General features: G+C 33.8%; 1 protein-coding gene across 2 annotated transcripts; it reads right to left on the bottom strand.

The window, feature by feature from the left end:
- Positions 1 to 355: 355 nt before the first annotated feature.
- LOC110662444 (PRA1 family protein A1) lies at positions 356 to 9,168 on the bottom strand. Of its 2 annotated transcripts, none has more exons than XM_021821410.2 (8): positions 8,867 to 9,168; positions 8,350 to 8,390; positions 8,186 to 8,264; positions 5,499 to 5,585; positions 5,335 to 5,423; positions 5,141 to 5,212; positions 4,912 to 5,041; positions 356 to 964 (listed from the first exon to the last, which is right to left on the bottom strand). In XM_021821410.2, the coding sequence occupies exons 1-7, from the start codon at positions 9,022 to 9,024 to the stop codon at positions 4,938 to 4,940; spliced, it is 630 nt and encodes a 209-aa protein (XP_021677102.1). In that variant the 5' UTR covers positions 9,025 to 9,168; the 3' UTR covers positions 356 to 964; positions 4,912 to 4,937. The 2 variants fall into 2 exon arrangements, with proteins under 2 accessions (XP_021677102.1, XP_021677101.1); XM_021821409.2 differs by having other exon boundaries at positions 356 to 947; positions 8,867 to 9,167.
- Positions 9,169 to 15,262: the final 6,094 nt, after the last annotated feature.

Genomic DNA, 15,262 nt, shown 5'->3' with positions numbered 1-15,262 from the left:
ATTAAAAGTATTTAGTAAAAATAATTATTGAATTAAATGTTAAACGCAAAAAAATAGTGATATCTTGTTGTTGACCATAATCAACACTCCCTCAGCTAAAAATTAAAAGAGATAACTTTCTATAAATCACTCTCTCAATCTTTAAAAGCTAGTATAAAACTAATATGAATATTATGCCATCAAACAATATAAATATAAATAAGAGATATAGTGTTTTTATTAGAATCAAAATACTAAATGCTATCTTAAAAGTTATTGCCGAATATAACCTTAATCCCCTATCTTTGACCCAAATTATAGCAGCTAGAAAAAAACACCCTCTGACTTACAAAATCCTACGACACCAACAGCCCCATACACGAAAGTCATAAAATTTAAAAAGATGAGTCCAGCAAAGAAGCTCAAAATAATCCACAAAAACAGGGACCACAAATTGCCATGCACCTTTTCTCATGGCTTGTTCTGTGTAGGTTTCATACATGCAACTATTGATGCACTAATTAAGAAAAGAATAAGAAGAAACCTATTCTCATAATGACATATGATACAAGCAGATTAACTTGCTATAATGCTTCGCATGAATGAATATTGGATAGTCTATAAAATTTCAAAATAACTCTTTTTCTATCACTTAACTCAAGAGGAACTACTTGGTGCTACTTCTACAGCAAATATGGAATTCCTGACACGAAGAAGGCCTATTAATAGCTCGCCCGAGAATTATATGAATGGTTCTCCCACTAAAATACCAGGTTTCTTCAAATATGGACTATAATTGGAAACAGTATGCCTTACAGAAAGAAGAGGTCCTGACAATTAACTTGATGTTGGATTTCTATGAAGATTATCCAGTCACTGGAAGTTATTTTATGGCAACAGAAGCAGCAGCTAAGCCCAATTTGAGAACAAGGCGCCTAGACGAATATCACACCCATCAAGAACAGCCCCTGCACAAGAGAACAAACTGCTATTGTAATTAGGCCATGTCAAAATTAATTTGATAGAAAAATGAACTGATTAGCTTCTGATGGGACATTTTAATAACAATAATATTAAACAATATCAAATAGAGCTAAATGGCAAAAAATGATTCATATAGTCGATCCCAACTAGTTTGGGATTAAGGCTTAGTTGTTGTTGTTTTATTGCTGCATTAAGCCCCTTAGACTTTCTTCCAGCAAATTAAAGCTCTGTTTGACATTGAGTTTCAGAGGCTGAAACTGCTTTTTTGAATAAAAGCACCATTTTAGATGCTGTTGAGAAAAGCAGTTTGAAAAAAGTTGTTTTGTTATTTTAGTGTTCTCATGATTAAATCAAATCAAATTTAATTTTTAATTATTTTTTAACACTCTCTAACTAATATATTTAAAAAAGTAATTTTCTCAACAGCAGTTTCAAAAGCAATGCCAAAAAGGCCCTAAGTCCAATTCAAGCTCATAAGCGTAAACATTGCAACATACATGCTGACGTGAGCACTTTGTCTTTGCTTTTATTTGGAGATTAAGATGCAGGAACAAGAAAATAACTTGAAACGAGACATAATAATTAATATGATATGATTTATGGCATGCTATAGGATAAAACCCTTTTAAAAAAGGGAATTACCATTAATTCCTGCATTCTTATGAAACTAACTACTTAATTACTCCATTTTAAAAAATAGACTACTCATTTCCTCTATTTTTAGTTCTTTAAACTATTTAGTTTCTTGACAATTTTTTTTTATTAATCGGTTGATTTTAATGCCAATCAAACTATTATTTAATTTCTCTATTTTAATGAAACTAATTAATTGATCCATATATTATAAAAAAAACATTAGTTAGTCCATATAATTTGATTTCGTTAATTCTTTAGTCCCTCCGATTATTTTTTTTAATTCCCGAACTAACGTAACCCTCTCCCCTTATTTTTTTTTTTTCTTACCTTTCCTTATTTCTTTCTTCTCATATTTCTTTCCTTTTACACCCACACCCTTCTCCCTCTCATTCTCTCTTTGTTTTCATCTTTTGATAGAAAATAATAAAAATTGTTTACACAAAAAAGTTAATCAATTCCCTTATATCTCCAAGTAATCAAGGTAATAATCCGGAAAAATTGTTTCGAAATAAAGAAAACGCAAAAATGATGCATAGGAAATGAAATGAAAATACTTGAACAATTTAAAACAAATGCAAATTCAAATTTAGTCTCCGCATGACAAAATTTCTATTTTCATCCAGGAATATGTTTTTCAAAATTCAAAATACAATGAGCAATTAATTAGTTTTATTGAAACAATAGTGTTTTCCAAAATATAAAGACTAACTAATTAATTTTACTAAAATAGAGAGACTAAATAGTAGTTTAATTGGCATTAAAATCTATTTACAAATAGAAAATTTGATGTAAGGACTAAAGAGTTTTAAGAAACAAAATATAGGGACTAAATAATGTATTTTTCCAAAAACAAAGCACAGCAGTTTCATTAAAATGCAAAGATTAAATAGTAATTTTTCCTATTAAAAAAATCATAATAGCCACTTATTTAGTTGATAATCTTAAAAGGAATGTTATTCATATGCATAAAGGGTTATACTTCCAAACCTAGATTAGAGATATGCAGCTAGTTGTTCCAGTTCCAAACAGAACCAAACTAGAAAAGCTGATTTATAGAAATGTAAATATTCAAGAACTGAACTAAACCGATGTTAGGAATAGAACTAAGCCAAATCGAACTTCGATTTGATTTTTCAATTTCAATATTTTCTTTCCCTTTCCAGCAGTTTCTCTCATTTTTCTACATTTTCTCTCAAGCCACCAGCCATAACAATGCTCAACCCTCTCCCCCAATAAATACAGCACAACATTACACAACCCTCATCTTCAACGAATACAAATCATCCAACAATTACAAATCACTCAACAATCAAGTCACCCAAAAAGCAACAATTACAAATCAAATATTCAAATAAATCACAAATGAACAATCAATAGCCAAAAAAAATCAACAATCAACCATAGAAAATTTCCAATAAACCTAGAAATTCAACTGGGGGAAAATTTGTTCAATCATAATTCACAAGCCAAACGATAACCCACAAATTTAGAATCAATACCTAGTAAAATCTTCACTCTAAACCTCCCAAATTTCCCAACAAATTTCATTATCAGAAACAAATTTCACCAGAGAGTCCATACATGGCAGATAAGGTGACACGCAAGCGAGGCTTCCTCTTTATTGAGGCTTTGAAATCAACGCCTTCTGCACCAGAGACACCCAGAGGAAGCTGGTGGCAGAGGAGGAGGAATGATGAATCCAGATGCAGATAGGGGGAATTGGAAAGTGCAATGGGCTATGGCAAGAGGCAGAGTTGCAGAGAAAGCCAAAAGGGACTAAGAGGGTGTCTGCGAGAATGGTGAGGGGTTAAATGAGGTGAGGGTGACTCGTGACTGTTTCTGGTTGAGATTTTCAACTACATATAGAAATGTGAAATGATCGGTTCAATTAGTTTTATTTTTTAACTGAATTACTCAAACCGAACCAATTAACTGAAATTTTTTTAAAATCTGTAACCGAAACCAAACCAATTAACAGAAAAATCAGAGTGAAAAAACAAAATTAGATTGATTTGATTTTTTGGTTAAAATTGTTCAGTACTCGATCTTAACCAAGATAAGTTTAAAAACTCCATCTGACAATGTGAAAAACCAAACAACTAAAACAGTCATAAAAAAAAAAATTAAAAATTGAATGAGGAATGCTAATTGCAATCTCTTATGCAGGAACTAATGTGCACTCACTATGAAAATAAGGCATCCATCCTTCTATTCAGAAAGTGAAACAACCAACCATTGTTATAAATTGGTATTTGGTACCAGTGCATCACTCTTTGACTGTCTTACTCAAGAAAATTACCAAATCAACCCTTGTTGCATCTTGTTCCTTCTTAAAATCCAACTCACTTTGACAATGAAGGGACTGTCAATTTCCCCTTCCTTATCAAAGCCACCATATGTTCTACTCTCCAGAAGTGCTTTTCACTAATTCAGCTTTTGTCAAACCCACATTCCTTGCAAATTTAATTTTCCGCTGTTTCTAATTGCTTTTTGGAAATTACCGAAGTTTCACATCTGCAACATAAAGATCTTCCGATTCTATTCCCAGTCCTACACTGGTTTAGGCTTTTAACCACCAAACACGCCATACAAGATCCATGTTTTTCTTTTCATTTTAATTCATGGTGATTTGTTTCTTTTCAGTAGATTCACAAAAGGGTCAAGACTTGAGATCTCTGTGAAGATTCAATGAAATTTTGCAGGTTAGTGGGGGAAGAGAATTTAATGGGGCCACAGCCAAGAATATTAGAACAGCAAGGAATTGAGAGAAGTCGGTGATTTAAGATAGAGGTAGCATTCCTTGATCTGGAATCTGTCCTTGCTAGCTTTCTTCCCCCTTTTTCCCCCCCCTCTCAAGACAAGCATTTTTGCACCAACGCCCCCAAATAAGGTGTGCACCTCATAGCACCTGGGTGATGGCAGTACACTCAAGGGTTTGAAAGCACCTCAACCCTAGGGCTTTGCACCTAGTGCCTAAGTTCACTTTACCAGCAATGGGTGAAAAAGAATCCATATGAATGTGGCTTGTGGCTATTCCTAATTTGAAATCAACCCAACCTTTCTGTCATACAACAAATAATGCCATAGAAACACTCCACCTCAGCGATAATAAGACATTGAAAGAACATTTAAAAAAAACCAAAAAGCAATCTAAATATTGACTCTAGTGGACAATTTCCAAAATACAAGTAATAAGACAGCAAAATCCCAACAGCAGCAAGAATTCACAGCTGCTGTCATGCAAGGAAAATAAGAAGCCTAAATTAATTTATATGGCTAGCTTCAATAAAAAATCAACCCATATTTACTTACATGCAGAAAATTAAGATCCATCAAAGCTACAGCTCGCTGTAATTCCGCCAAACAGCACGAAATTCCTCACGGAATGTGTTCAGACGAGCTTTCAGATTAGGTGTTCTAAAACTTGCATGTAGGATAGTGGCTGTGAGAGAGAGGAAGAGAGAGGGAATAAATGTGAGTTCATTGAGAGCACCTATAATTCTAAGGAAAAAAAAAGGTAAGAAGCAAGTAAGAAACAAACCAAGAAGACCAATGGCAACCGCCCATAGGACGGTCAAGAGACCACAGGAGACGTACCAAAGGATGAAAGAAACTACAGAATGAAAGAAAAAAGAATAAAAAAAATTATCTGTTAAAAATAAATACCAATTTAGCTCACAAACAAAATGATCTAATTTACATTACTTTAGAAAAACAGTGAAGGTATGTCACTACCAGAAGAGAACATCAGGACAAACATCCAACGGGGCCGACCACATATATAAATTGCTCTTTTAGCTGATGGACGTCCACGAATAACAGGTCTGCCAATAAAAACTAATGAATAAAGTAGTAATGCTAGACACTCCTTCAACAATAGCAGACAAAAATATACTTACGTAAAAGGAGGTCTCATTTTAGCTGCTAGATGAGGAGAGAATTGCCTCACAGTTCTTGTTACCTTCTCACTAAAAGTACCAGCAAAGCTGTAGAGAAAATTCCTAGCAACCGTTAGCATGGGCAAAAAAAACAGAGATGAGAAGAAGGGGCGAAGCAGTAATGAGAAATATGAATGGGATGGCAACCAAAATGTTTTGCTTATTATTTATTTTCAGCACATAGTATTATTCTATGGCGCATTTAATGAAACCATGCAACACTTTAAGTAAACATGCTGAAAAACATATTTCATAACATCAAATGACCACCCCAAAAATAAATATATAAATGAAATAGGGGAGAAAAAAAATCCATGCAAATGTGCATGAGAGATTACTTAATACAATCTTTCTCCAGAACTTCTCAAAGGCCAATCTCTTGCTATTTGTGTCCTTATTATGTCTCTGTGTGCCCACATGCATAATCAAGGATCACAAGAGTAGGAATAAGTCCCAAAATAAGTGGATTATAAACCCCTCAGGCATGCTAGTCTACTGCTCCCCCAGCACATCATCCAAATAAGACAAACCCACCATGTAAATTACAACTAATTCCCCATCAAGAGTTCTGCCACTATTACATATCAGACCTAGGGACAGCAATTAGCCTGGGCTTTTTTCTAGGCCCACTCCACCCTGTTGAACAATTACAGGAGGGGATGGGGACTGAATTGTCTAAATTGGAGCAAGGAGAAACAGAATCATCTAGGATCCCAACTCTGCTTGAGTTTAGTTATTTTTCCTTGACATTTGTAGAATTTTAATTCTGTCTCACATGACAAAAACTCTTCCAATATTTTTCTGCAGAACAGCCCAACAATACCTCCTTCCTCCCACTTGTGAGTGCACATGTACATTTGCTCTACCTTCCCTTAGCTATTATTATTCCACCAGTCATTCTTTTTCCTCTACGTCTCCATCTCCCTCTTCTTTCTTTTTCTTTTTTTGGGTTAGTTTAATTCTCTAATTATAGTTGTCAAATTATGATATTTTATATTAATATATTCTAACCTTTTAATTTAACCCGCTATCTTATTTCATTAGTTGAACAAATTTAAATGAGACTTTCAGCACATGCACAATTATAATCATTGCCTTCAATTCAAGAGTTCATAATTTATAAAATAAAACTATATAACATAATAAGAATATATTGTTCTATTACAAAATACATTTCTAATTAGCTAAATGATAATTATATATTTATCAAAATATGTCATTGTGATATTTTTTTACTTATTTTTTTTTAAAACATATATCATTTTTAATTAATTTTGAGAATTTTTATCGAATTTTATGATTCGATTCGATTTTTGATTCTTGATTCACAAATGATGATTTCGATTCTCAATTTGACAACTATGACCCAGGGAGGTTTATGCAAATTGAATCCCATGCTTTAAAGCATTACATTGTCTCAGCAATAAACTTTATTTGGATTTCAATGCTCACCCTTGTTGAATTTTCTTCTTAAAATGTTTTTTCCAGCCCATTTTTGTCTGGGAAAATTGGTTCAAGGTTTTAAATACCTATAGAATAATTTTCAATTTAAAACATAATTTATATATAATAGTTAAGTATCGCATGAGAGAACTTAAGAAAAGCTTTAGACATAAGAATGAATCTTTTTAACTTTAATTCACAGATCAATTCTTGTTGTCTATAAAATTTGAACTTATGAACTTTTTCTATTTAATGAAAGTTTTTGCTAAATGTCTCATTTTCAAGATTTCATAGAGAAATGCACAAAAATTTGAGAAAAATAAAATTTATTGTTTTTTAATTGCATTTGATCTATAAAGTTTGGGGCTTATTTTATAATATTTTAAAACATGAGATTCAATGTGTCATAACCACCAAATTTTAAATTTCTGGGTACAATTACTCTTATGATTATTATTGGCAACACCCATGTAGTTTGGTTTTGAATTAGTAATTTGTTCTTTCTAATATAGATTCTCCTTTCTTCTAATTTTTAGTATTTATTATCAGCTCTTTATCATATAAAAGACTTTTAGTTTTTAAAAAATTTATAACAGGAACCAGCTAGTTGACTTGATGCAGTTTTTAGTTATTAGGTGAATCAAGTACTGTATTTCAGATTAAAGAAACAGCTCTCAAAAATTTAATTGTCACTTTCACAGAATGGTTCAGACCATAGATACGTGAGTATTTTGAATGCAATAAAATCAAATAGTTGGACTCTTTTGGTCACATAAAAACAGAAGCGTACTCCTAACAGTTTTAAGGTGCAAAGACCGAAGAAATAAGAGTTTAGCTCCTACTGCATCACTTGTGTTGATTAATTGAATGGTTCAGAACTTCATATGTAATTACTCAAAATCTTTATGGATCTGTAGGATGCCACAAATTTATCTAGATTACATTGATTGCACTGTCTAGGGTTCTTCAATAATCTTTTTCCTATTTAAATTTTTTCAATTCTATCAAAAAATATAAAAACAAACAATATAAGTTCAAAATTTCATGTATGATTGAGTGACCATTGGACATAATCTTACTAATCAAAATTCTCACAAAGTAATTCCCACCTCCTTAACAAGTACATGAAATACTGCATGAGCAGGCACACTAGTATACACACACATCAGGGCAGGGGAAAGATAGAGAGGTCACAAGCAGTTTACCTATCATTCAGAAATGCTATGCTAACAGCAGTTAAAAGAGCTGCTGCTATAGCAAGCGGTCGCCTAAGAAAGCCCAGTCCTGTTATCACAGTGCAACATTACTAAAAATGGATATACTAGTAAACTATTGAAAGCTGAAAATTGAAACAGCGATGTACGCTTACCCAGAATTAGAACGATCATAAGGAAGTAGTTAGTCCGGTAGCTGCGCAATAAGATGTATAGCCCACCGTTAAACTCACTAAGCAAAATAATTGTACTCGACTCAATTAATTAAAAGCAATTATACTCGACTCAATTAATTTGGACACATCGATTCATTATCAGCAATCACCATTCAAAAGGAAATTGCAAAAATATGGAGAATATCATGCATCACCATCAGCTAACAAACAGATTTTTTGAAGCTTTAAGTCGTAAATTATAATATGTATTAACAAAAACTTATCAATTTAACTTGTGTTATCCAAGAGATGCCCCTCTCCATACAGAGTTCATGCACTAATTTCTTTGATTTTCTTCCACATAATCGGAAACCAAATGGACTTTGATTTTGCTTCAGAGTATCAGAAGCGAAACCGATCCAATAGAGACGGAAAAATCAAATCCAAGCAACACAAATCATATGTGCCTTCTTGCAATTAAGATGTAAAGCATAGAAATGGAAACAGAGAAACGCACTAGTAGAGATTACACTTAAGGCGACTGTTCCATTTGGCAGAAGATTTGGGAACGGTGAATCTGGAAAAGAACTCAGAGAGGGGGCGAGGAGGCGACGACCAGTCAACCTCACGAAGGGCATCGATCAGATCCTCTGCTGTAACGTTACCCCAATCCATTCCTTTTAGTAAGCTGTGCGAAATCCTAGAAACTATTCGCAGCAAAAATGAGGAGGAAGAAGAGAGCACAAAATCTAGGGGAAAAGAAACTTCGCAAAGAAGTGAAAGAATCGCGCTGTTGGACGGAGAAAATGTACGTGAGGCGTAAAAATGGAAACAGTGTAAAAATAAAAATAAAAAAATAATAATAATAATAAATAAATAAATAAATAAAATTCAAGTATGTCTCGTGTGAGACAAGCGTACGTAAATTTTTTGTGTAAATTTTAAGAGCAAGTCTCTTAGCTATGCCTCCAAATTTTGAAACGTAATAAGATCCTTCAATTTTAAGATTTTATTTTTTTTTAAGTAAAGCTTGCTAATCTGTTATTATCATCTAATATTTTATTATTTAATATTTTATTATTCTATGCAATTAAAATTTTTTCATAGTCGATGTCTATCACTATGAATTATACAAATGAATTATTAAAAATTAAAAAAAATTATTATATAAAATTTAAAAGTTTTAAGAAATTTTTTATATTATATTTTTAAATTTAAAAATAATTATAATACAACCATTAAATTTCAGTAATAGCTATAAAAATTTTAAGTAGCTTTCTTTTATATATAAACCCAACCATGCATATTCATAATTTAAAATCAAAATATTTAATTTAAAATTAATTTAAAATTTATTAAAATTAAATTGATGAAAATTGATATTAAATTAGATTAAAACTGATAATTCAATTCTAGGTTAAATAAGATTTTTTGAAAAAATAAAAGAATTTAAAAAATTAATCATTAAATTTAATCAAAATTGACTGAAATAAAAAATAAATAAATCAAAAGACCCTAAGTAAAATTAATTTCAATCTCTTAATTTTAAATTTAAATTATTAATTTAGACTCAAAATTTATCACCGCGTGTCCTGTTTTTATCCTGTGAAAGCTTATAAATCAAATTGAATTAAATTATTTTGATTTTTATTTAATTTAGTTTGATTCATAATAGATTATATTAAATTTGATTTAAATAATTGTCGGTAATCGATGCACAACCTCAAAGTCTCATCCTTCTTTTTCACAAAGAGCACTGGAGCTCCCCATAGTGACACACTGGGACGTATGAACCCCTTATCCAATAACTTCTGTAACTGAATTTTTAGTTCCTTCAATTCTGTGGGTGTTATCCTATAAGGAGCAATAGAGATTGGTGCTGTACCCGGCAGTATCTCAATAGCAAATTCAACTTCCCTTTCTGGTGGTAAGCCAGACAATTCTTCAGAGAACATATCTGGGAAGTCTCTTACTGTGAGTATATCACACAGATCTAGCTTAGCCTGCCTAGTATCCACCACATGTGCTAGGTAGGCTTCACAGTCTTTTCTCATCAGTTTTCTTGCAACTGTGGCTGAGATGACATTGGACAAGAAATCTATCATTTCCCCCACAACTGTAATCTCATTACCCTTATGAGTTTTTAATGAGATCCTCTTCAACTTACAATCAACCATTGCCTGATGAAGTGACAACCAGTCCATTCCCAAAATCACGTCAAACTCATAGAAAGGTAACTCAATCAGGTCTGCTAAGAATTCATACCCTTGAATCCTTAATGGGCAGCCATTGTACACTTTATTCATCACTATACTGTGGCCCAATGTATTAGTGACCAGGATGTCTTGGTTACTCTCTCATACTAGTATCCCCCTTTCTACGGGTAAGTTGATGCAGATGTATGAATGAGTAGATTCTGGATCCACCAATGCATGCACAGATGTATTGTAAAGGGCGAACGTACCCCTGATGACGTCCGGGGCATCTTACTCCTCCTGAGCTCTTATGGCAAAGGCTCTAGCAGGTGCTCTGACCTCAGGCCTTTCTACTGGCTCAGATGCAAGTCTCTATGATGGTCCCACTACCTCAAATTTGCCAGATTTCCTACCCCTTTTAGGTGCAGGAGTAGGTCTATCTGCTTGTGTTGGAGCAGCTGTAGCAGTTCTGCGTGGACAGTTCCTTAACTGATGCTCTATCAACCCACACCTTAGGCAAGCACCCGTCACTCTCCAACACTCCCCCTTATGCTACTTCAGGCAATGCGGACATGCAGAAGATGCTGGGGCTAGTCCCCTGAACCCCATCCCTGGAGAGTTGCCCATTGATGGTGTGGACTGACCTCTCCTAGGGGTAAACTATGGCTTGAGCCCCTGGGACTGACCCTGACTTTGAGGTTGACCTGAACTCTGTGCAGGTAAACCTTTGAACTTCTTTCTTGGTGCAGGAGATGAGCTAGACTGACCCAGGCCCCTCTTCTGCTGTCTCTCTCTTTTGGTCTGCTCACTTATTCTAACTTTTTCAACTTTTATTGCAGCTTTCACTAACCTGGTGAAGTCTATGATTCCCAAGGCAGTGATCATTATCTTTATGTTGTCATTTAGCCCCTCTTCAAATTTTTTACACCTTTCGGCCTCATTAGGGACTATCTCCCTTCCATAGCGACTCAGTCTGACAAATTCTTTTTCATACTCTGCCACTATCAACTGTCTCTGCCTCAGGTTAATGAACTCTCTTCTTCTCTCTTCCAGGTATACACTACCCATATATTTCTTCTTGAATTCTGAGAGGAAGAAGTCCCAAGTTATTAATTCTGGCTGCACTTCACTGGACACTGTATCCCACCATTGGTAGGCATCATCTTGCAACAGCGATACAACAGCTTCTAGAATTTTCTCTGGAGTGCAGTGGAGTTGTTTTAAAACTTTGCCTATTATGTTCAACCAATTTTCGGCTGCAATAGAATCATCTTCTCTTTTGCCAAAGAAATCCACTGCTCTAAATTTTCTTAATCTTTCCAGATGTGATTTATGCTATGGAGGTGGTGGTGGTAGTGGCATTACCCCAGCCATTTGTCTGAAGAACTCGGCCATTTGCTGAAACATGGCCTATGGAGGCTGAGCAGGCTCTACTAGAGCTGGTGGAGCAGGTTCTCCCCTACCCCCAGTCTCAGCTGCTGCAGGTGGAGCATGACTCTCCACTTCCTCCTCAACTGCCTTCTGTGATGTGGGTTTCATATCCTATTCAAAATAACAAAGACAAACAGATATGCATTAGTGTCAGATCGACTCTTACAAATGCAATGCATGGTATGGACTCAATCTAGGTCCAGAAACGCCTAAACCGTGCTCTAATACCACTAAATGTAATACCTCTTACCCATCTACAGTATAGCTGAGTAAGATATGTCACACAGTGTACCGGAACACCCTATTTTATTTCAATCATTTTTATCCTTATTTATTTTTATTATAGTTATGAAGTACAATTTAGTGAAGTATAATTTATTTAAGTCATTTATGGAAAACATCAATTTATTTGAGGTTTCGCAAATTTTATAGAAAATCCGGCAGAGTACTGGCTAAAAATGGAGAAAACAGTTCTTTAGAACTTGTGAAAAACACTTTCAAAATTTTTAATCATTCCCAAACTCCAATTTATCAACAAAATCTCAATATTTTTCAACAACAACTCCATTTCTTATTCATTCATTTCATATGATATTTATATGCAAGTCATAAATAAATATTCACTTTTTCATTTATAAACACAATTTTCACTATTTATATTAATACCAAAATACATTACATAAGTCTCAATTACACATGAAAAAGTAAAAGTTAATTATAAAATACCAAAATGAAACCTAGTGTCCTACCAATGCACTGAAGTCGATGAGGTGACACGGACACTATGCAGAGCTGCAGATGGTCTCACCCAGTCTATGGTCTACTAGGCTCTCTATCGGTCTCTCCAGAACCTACGCATGGCAAAAAGCAATGTGCTAAGCAATAATGCTTAGTGGTGCCAATAATATAATAAAAAAAATAACAAAAAATAAATATGCAGTGAATATATTGATGTCTTATGCAGATAATTTTTCTATAATTATTTGTAGTCTTATTTATTTTGTATTTGTTATATTCATTATTTCATTAAATTTATCAATTTCCATTTTTGGTTGCCCAAGTAACTTATCGATGATCGGATCGATTTGGATAACGGGTAAACTGACACTGGGTATCAAGTACCTCGGGCAGTCACACCATCGGTCACATATGTATCTCCCAGTGTGCACAGAACAACTAATAAGCTGTAATAATATTAGGCACAAGGCCAAGTATCAATACAATGTGAGAATGGCTAAAAGCCATAAAATCACATAATGGCATAATGTCATGTGCAGTATTGCTAACTGAACCCTGTTGGCATGCTAACCTATTCAAACCAATCTTGCTAGGTGTACTAGGGCATGTTACACTTTTACATTCTACTATTCTTGAAATTTAAGTTTAGGTGTTACTATTCATTTCATTAGTCAACTAAAATATTGACTTTTGCATAGACAATAGGTACATTGGTTCTAATACTCCCAACATACCACATTTTGCATTCTAAAGTTGTTAGTATTGGTTGCCAATACCATTTCTAGGCTTAGTGTTAGTTATTCAAAATTTTCAGAATTCAAGCATTGTATTTATTGTTCCATTGGTCATTTGTACAGTAGGAATTTGGCAAAGTTGTCTTCATGAAAGTTATTCCTTATTGTGTCTAGTTACATTTCTTTTTTTGAATCACTCCATTTGGAGTTTTGTAGCTCAAGTTATGGCCTAAACACCATAACTGGCCGGATTGTAAACTTCTAGAATTTTCTTGACATAACCAAATCTATAGTATTTTGTGCACTGATTGCAGGTCAATTTTTGAGCATGTTATGATCAAAATTTGGGTTAGGTTTCTTCATGAAAGTTGTAGGTCTATGTCTCAGATTTCTGCTAGTAAAATTTCAGGTCAATTGGACTTTTCTATACTGAGTTATAACCAAATGAATAAATACTGTTCATTTAGTCATTTTGCCCAGGCAGGATGCAAGTCACCCAGATTGGGGTAATTTTTAGGTCAATTTGGTTTGGTTTTCTGGGCAGGGTTTCTATACCAAAGTTGTACCATTATGTGTCTAGTTTCATGTCCAATTGACCTTGCACCAATTGAAACTCTACAACTCCATTTATAACTGCCCAAACCTGCTGGACTCATACTCAGTCCTGCAGGTCAGCCAAGGCAGCTCACCCAAACTCAAATACCAAGCCACAACTCACTTCATTTCCTCATCATACATAGCCAAATGGTCACCAATTGACCATTTAAACTTTCATTCACCAACACATGAACAAAGTCTCAATTTTATATACAAACCCTAACTCTATCATCTCTAATCATGCATTTAACTTGCATTTCATTATCCTAATCATGAAGTTAATGTTGAGGGCAACCATCATAAAATTTTACCTCAAAGAAAACTTCATAACCCTACCAAGTACAAGGCTACTGAAATTTTGGGGGAGGTATACACATAATTTTTATTAAATTTTCTTGTAGATTTCTACTTAATCTCACTCCCTCAACATGAAACTAAAGAGAAACATGAAGTTTGGTCACTAACCTTGAATGGAGTTAATTCCAATCTTGTAAGAGCTCTTCTTTTTCACTTCTTTTTGCTCCCAACAGCTTCACTAAGATGAACTATCAAGTTTTTGTGTTGGGAATTTAGGGTTTAGTTGAAGAAAAACCAAGGAAACCAAGCTTTGAAAACTTGGCAATGGAGGACAATGGATGGGTATGGTTCGGCCAAAGGGAAGGTTGAAGAAAGCAACTAATTTTTTTCTTTCTTTTTTCTGTCCATTAAGTTATTTTAAATAAGTTAGTGCCATGTGTCAAAATTTGATTGGGTGGGAGGATTTTAATGACATCATAATGATATCATAATTTCAATTTCTTTCATTTTCTTTCCTTTTCTTATCTACTTAATTTCAATTAAATTTTTAACAATATTTATTCACATTTTATGTCATATAAATTATTTACTTAACTGGACAAGTCGGCCAAAAATCACCTCTGAAGGCGAAATGACCAAAATGCCCTCCGTTTAGCTTAACAAACCAAAATTGTCTGTACCGATTGAAAAAAATTTTTAAGCATTTTCTTGGCATTCTAATACCATAGAAACCTCAATGACTATTCTCTGGAGTCCCAAAAATTATTTTGTGAATTTTCTCCTAGGTCTAGAGCTCCTAATTGAGAGAACCGCAACTTAACATTGGGTTACCCATCGCTAGGGCACTGGCTCATTTAACTTGGTTGTATTTTATTTCTAAAATTTTTCTTATTAACATTTGAGTTAATTATGATTCCTCAC

Source organism: Hevea brasiliensis, chromosome 5, assembly GCF_030052815.1.
Source record: "Hevea brasiliensis isolate MT/VB/25A 57/8 chromosome 5, ASM3005281v1, whole genome shotgun sequence".
Lineage (NCBI taxonomy): Eukaryota > Viridiplantae > Streptophyta > Magnoliopsida > Malpighiales > Euphorbiaceae > Hevea > Hevea brasiliensis.
This window is presented reverse-complemented; position numbering and strand designations above follow the sequence as displayed.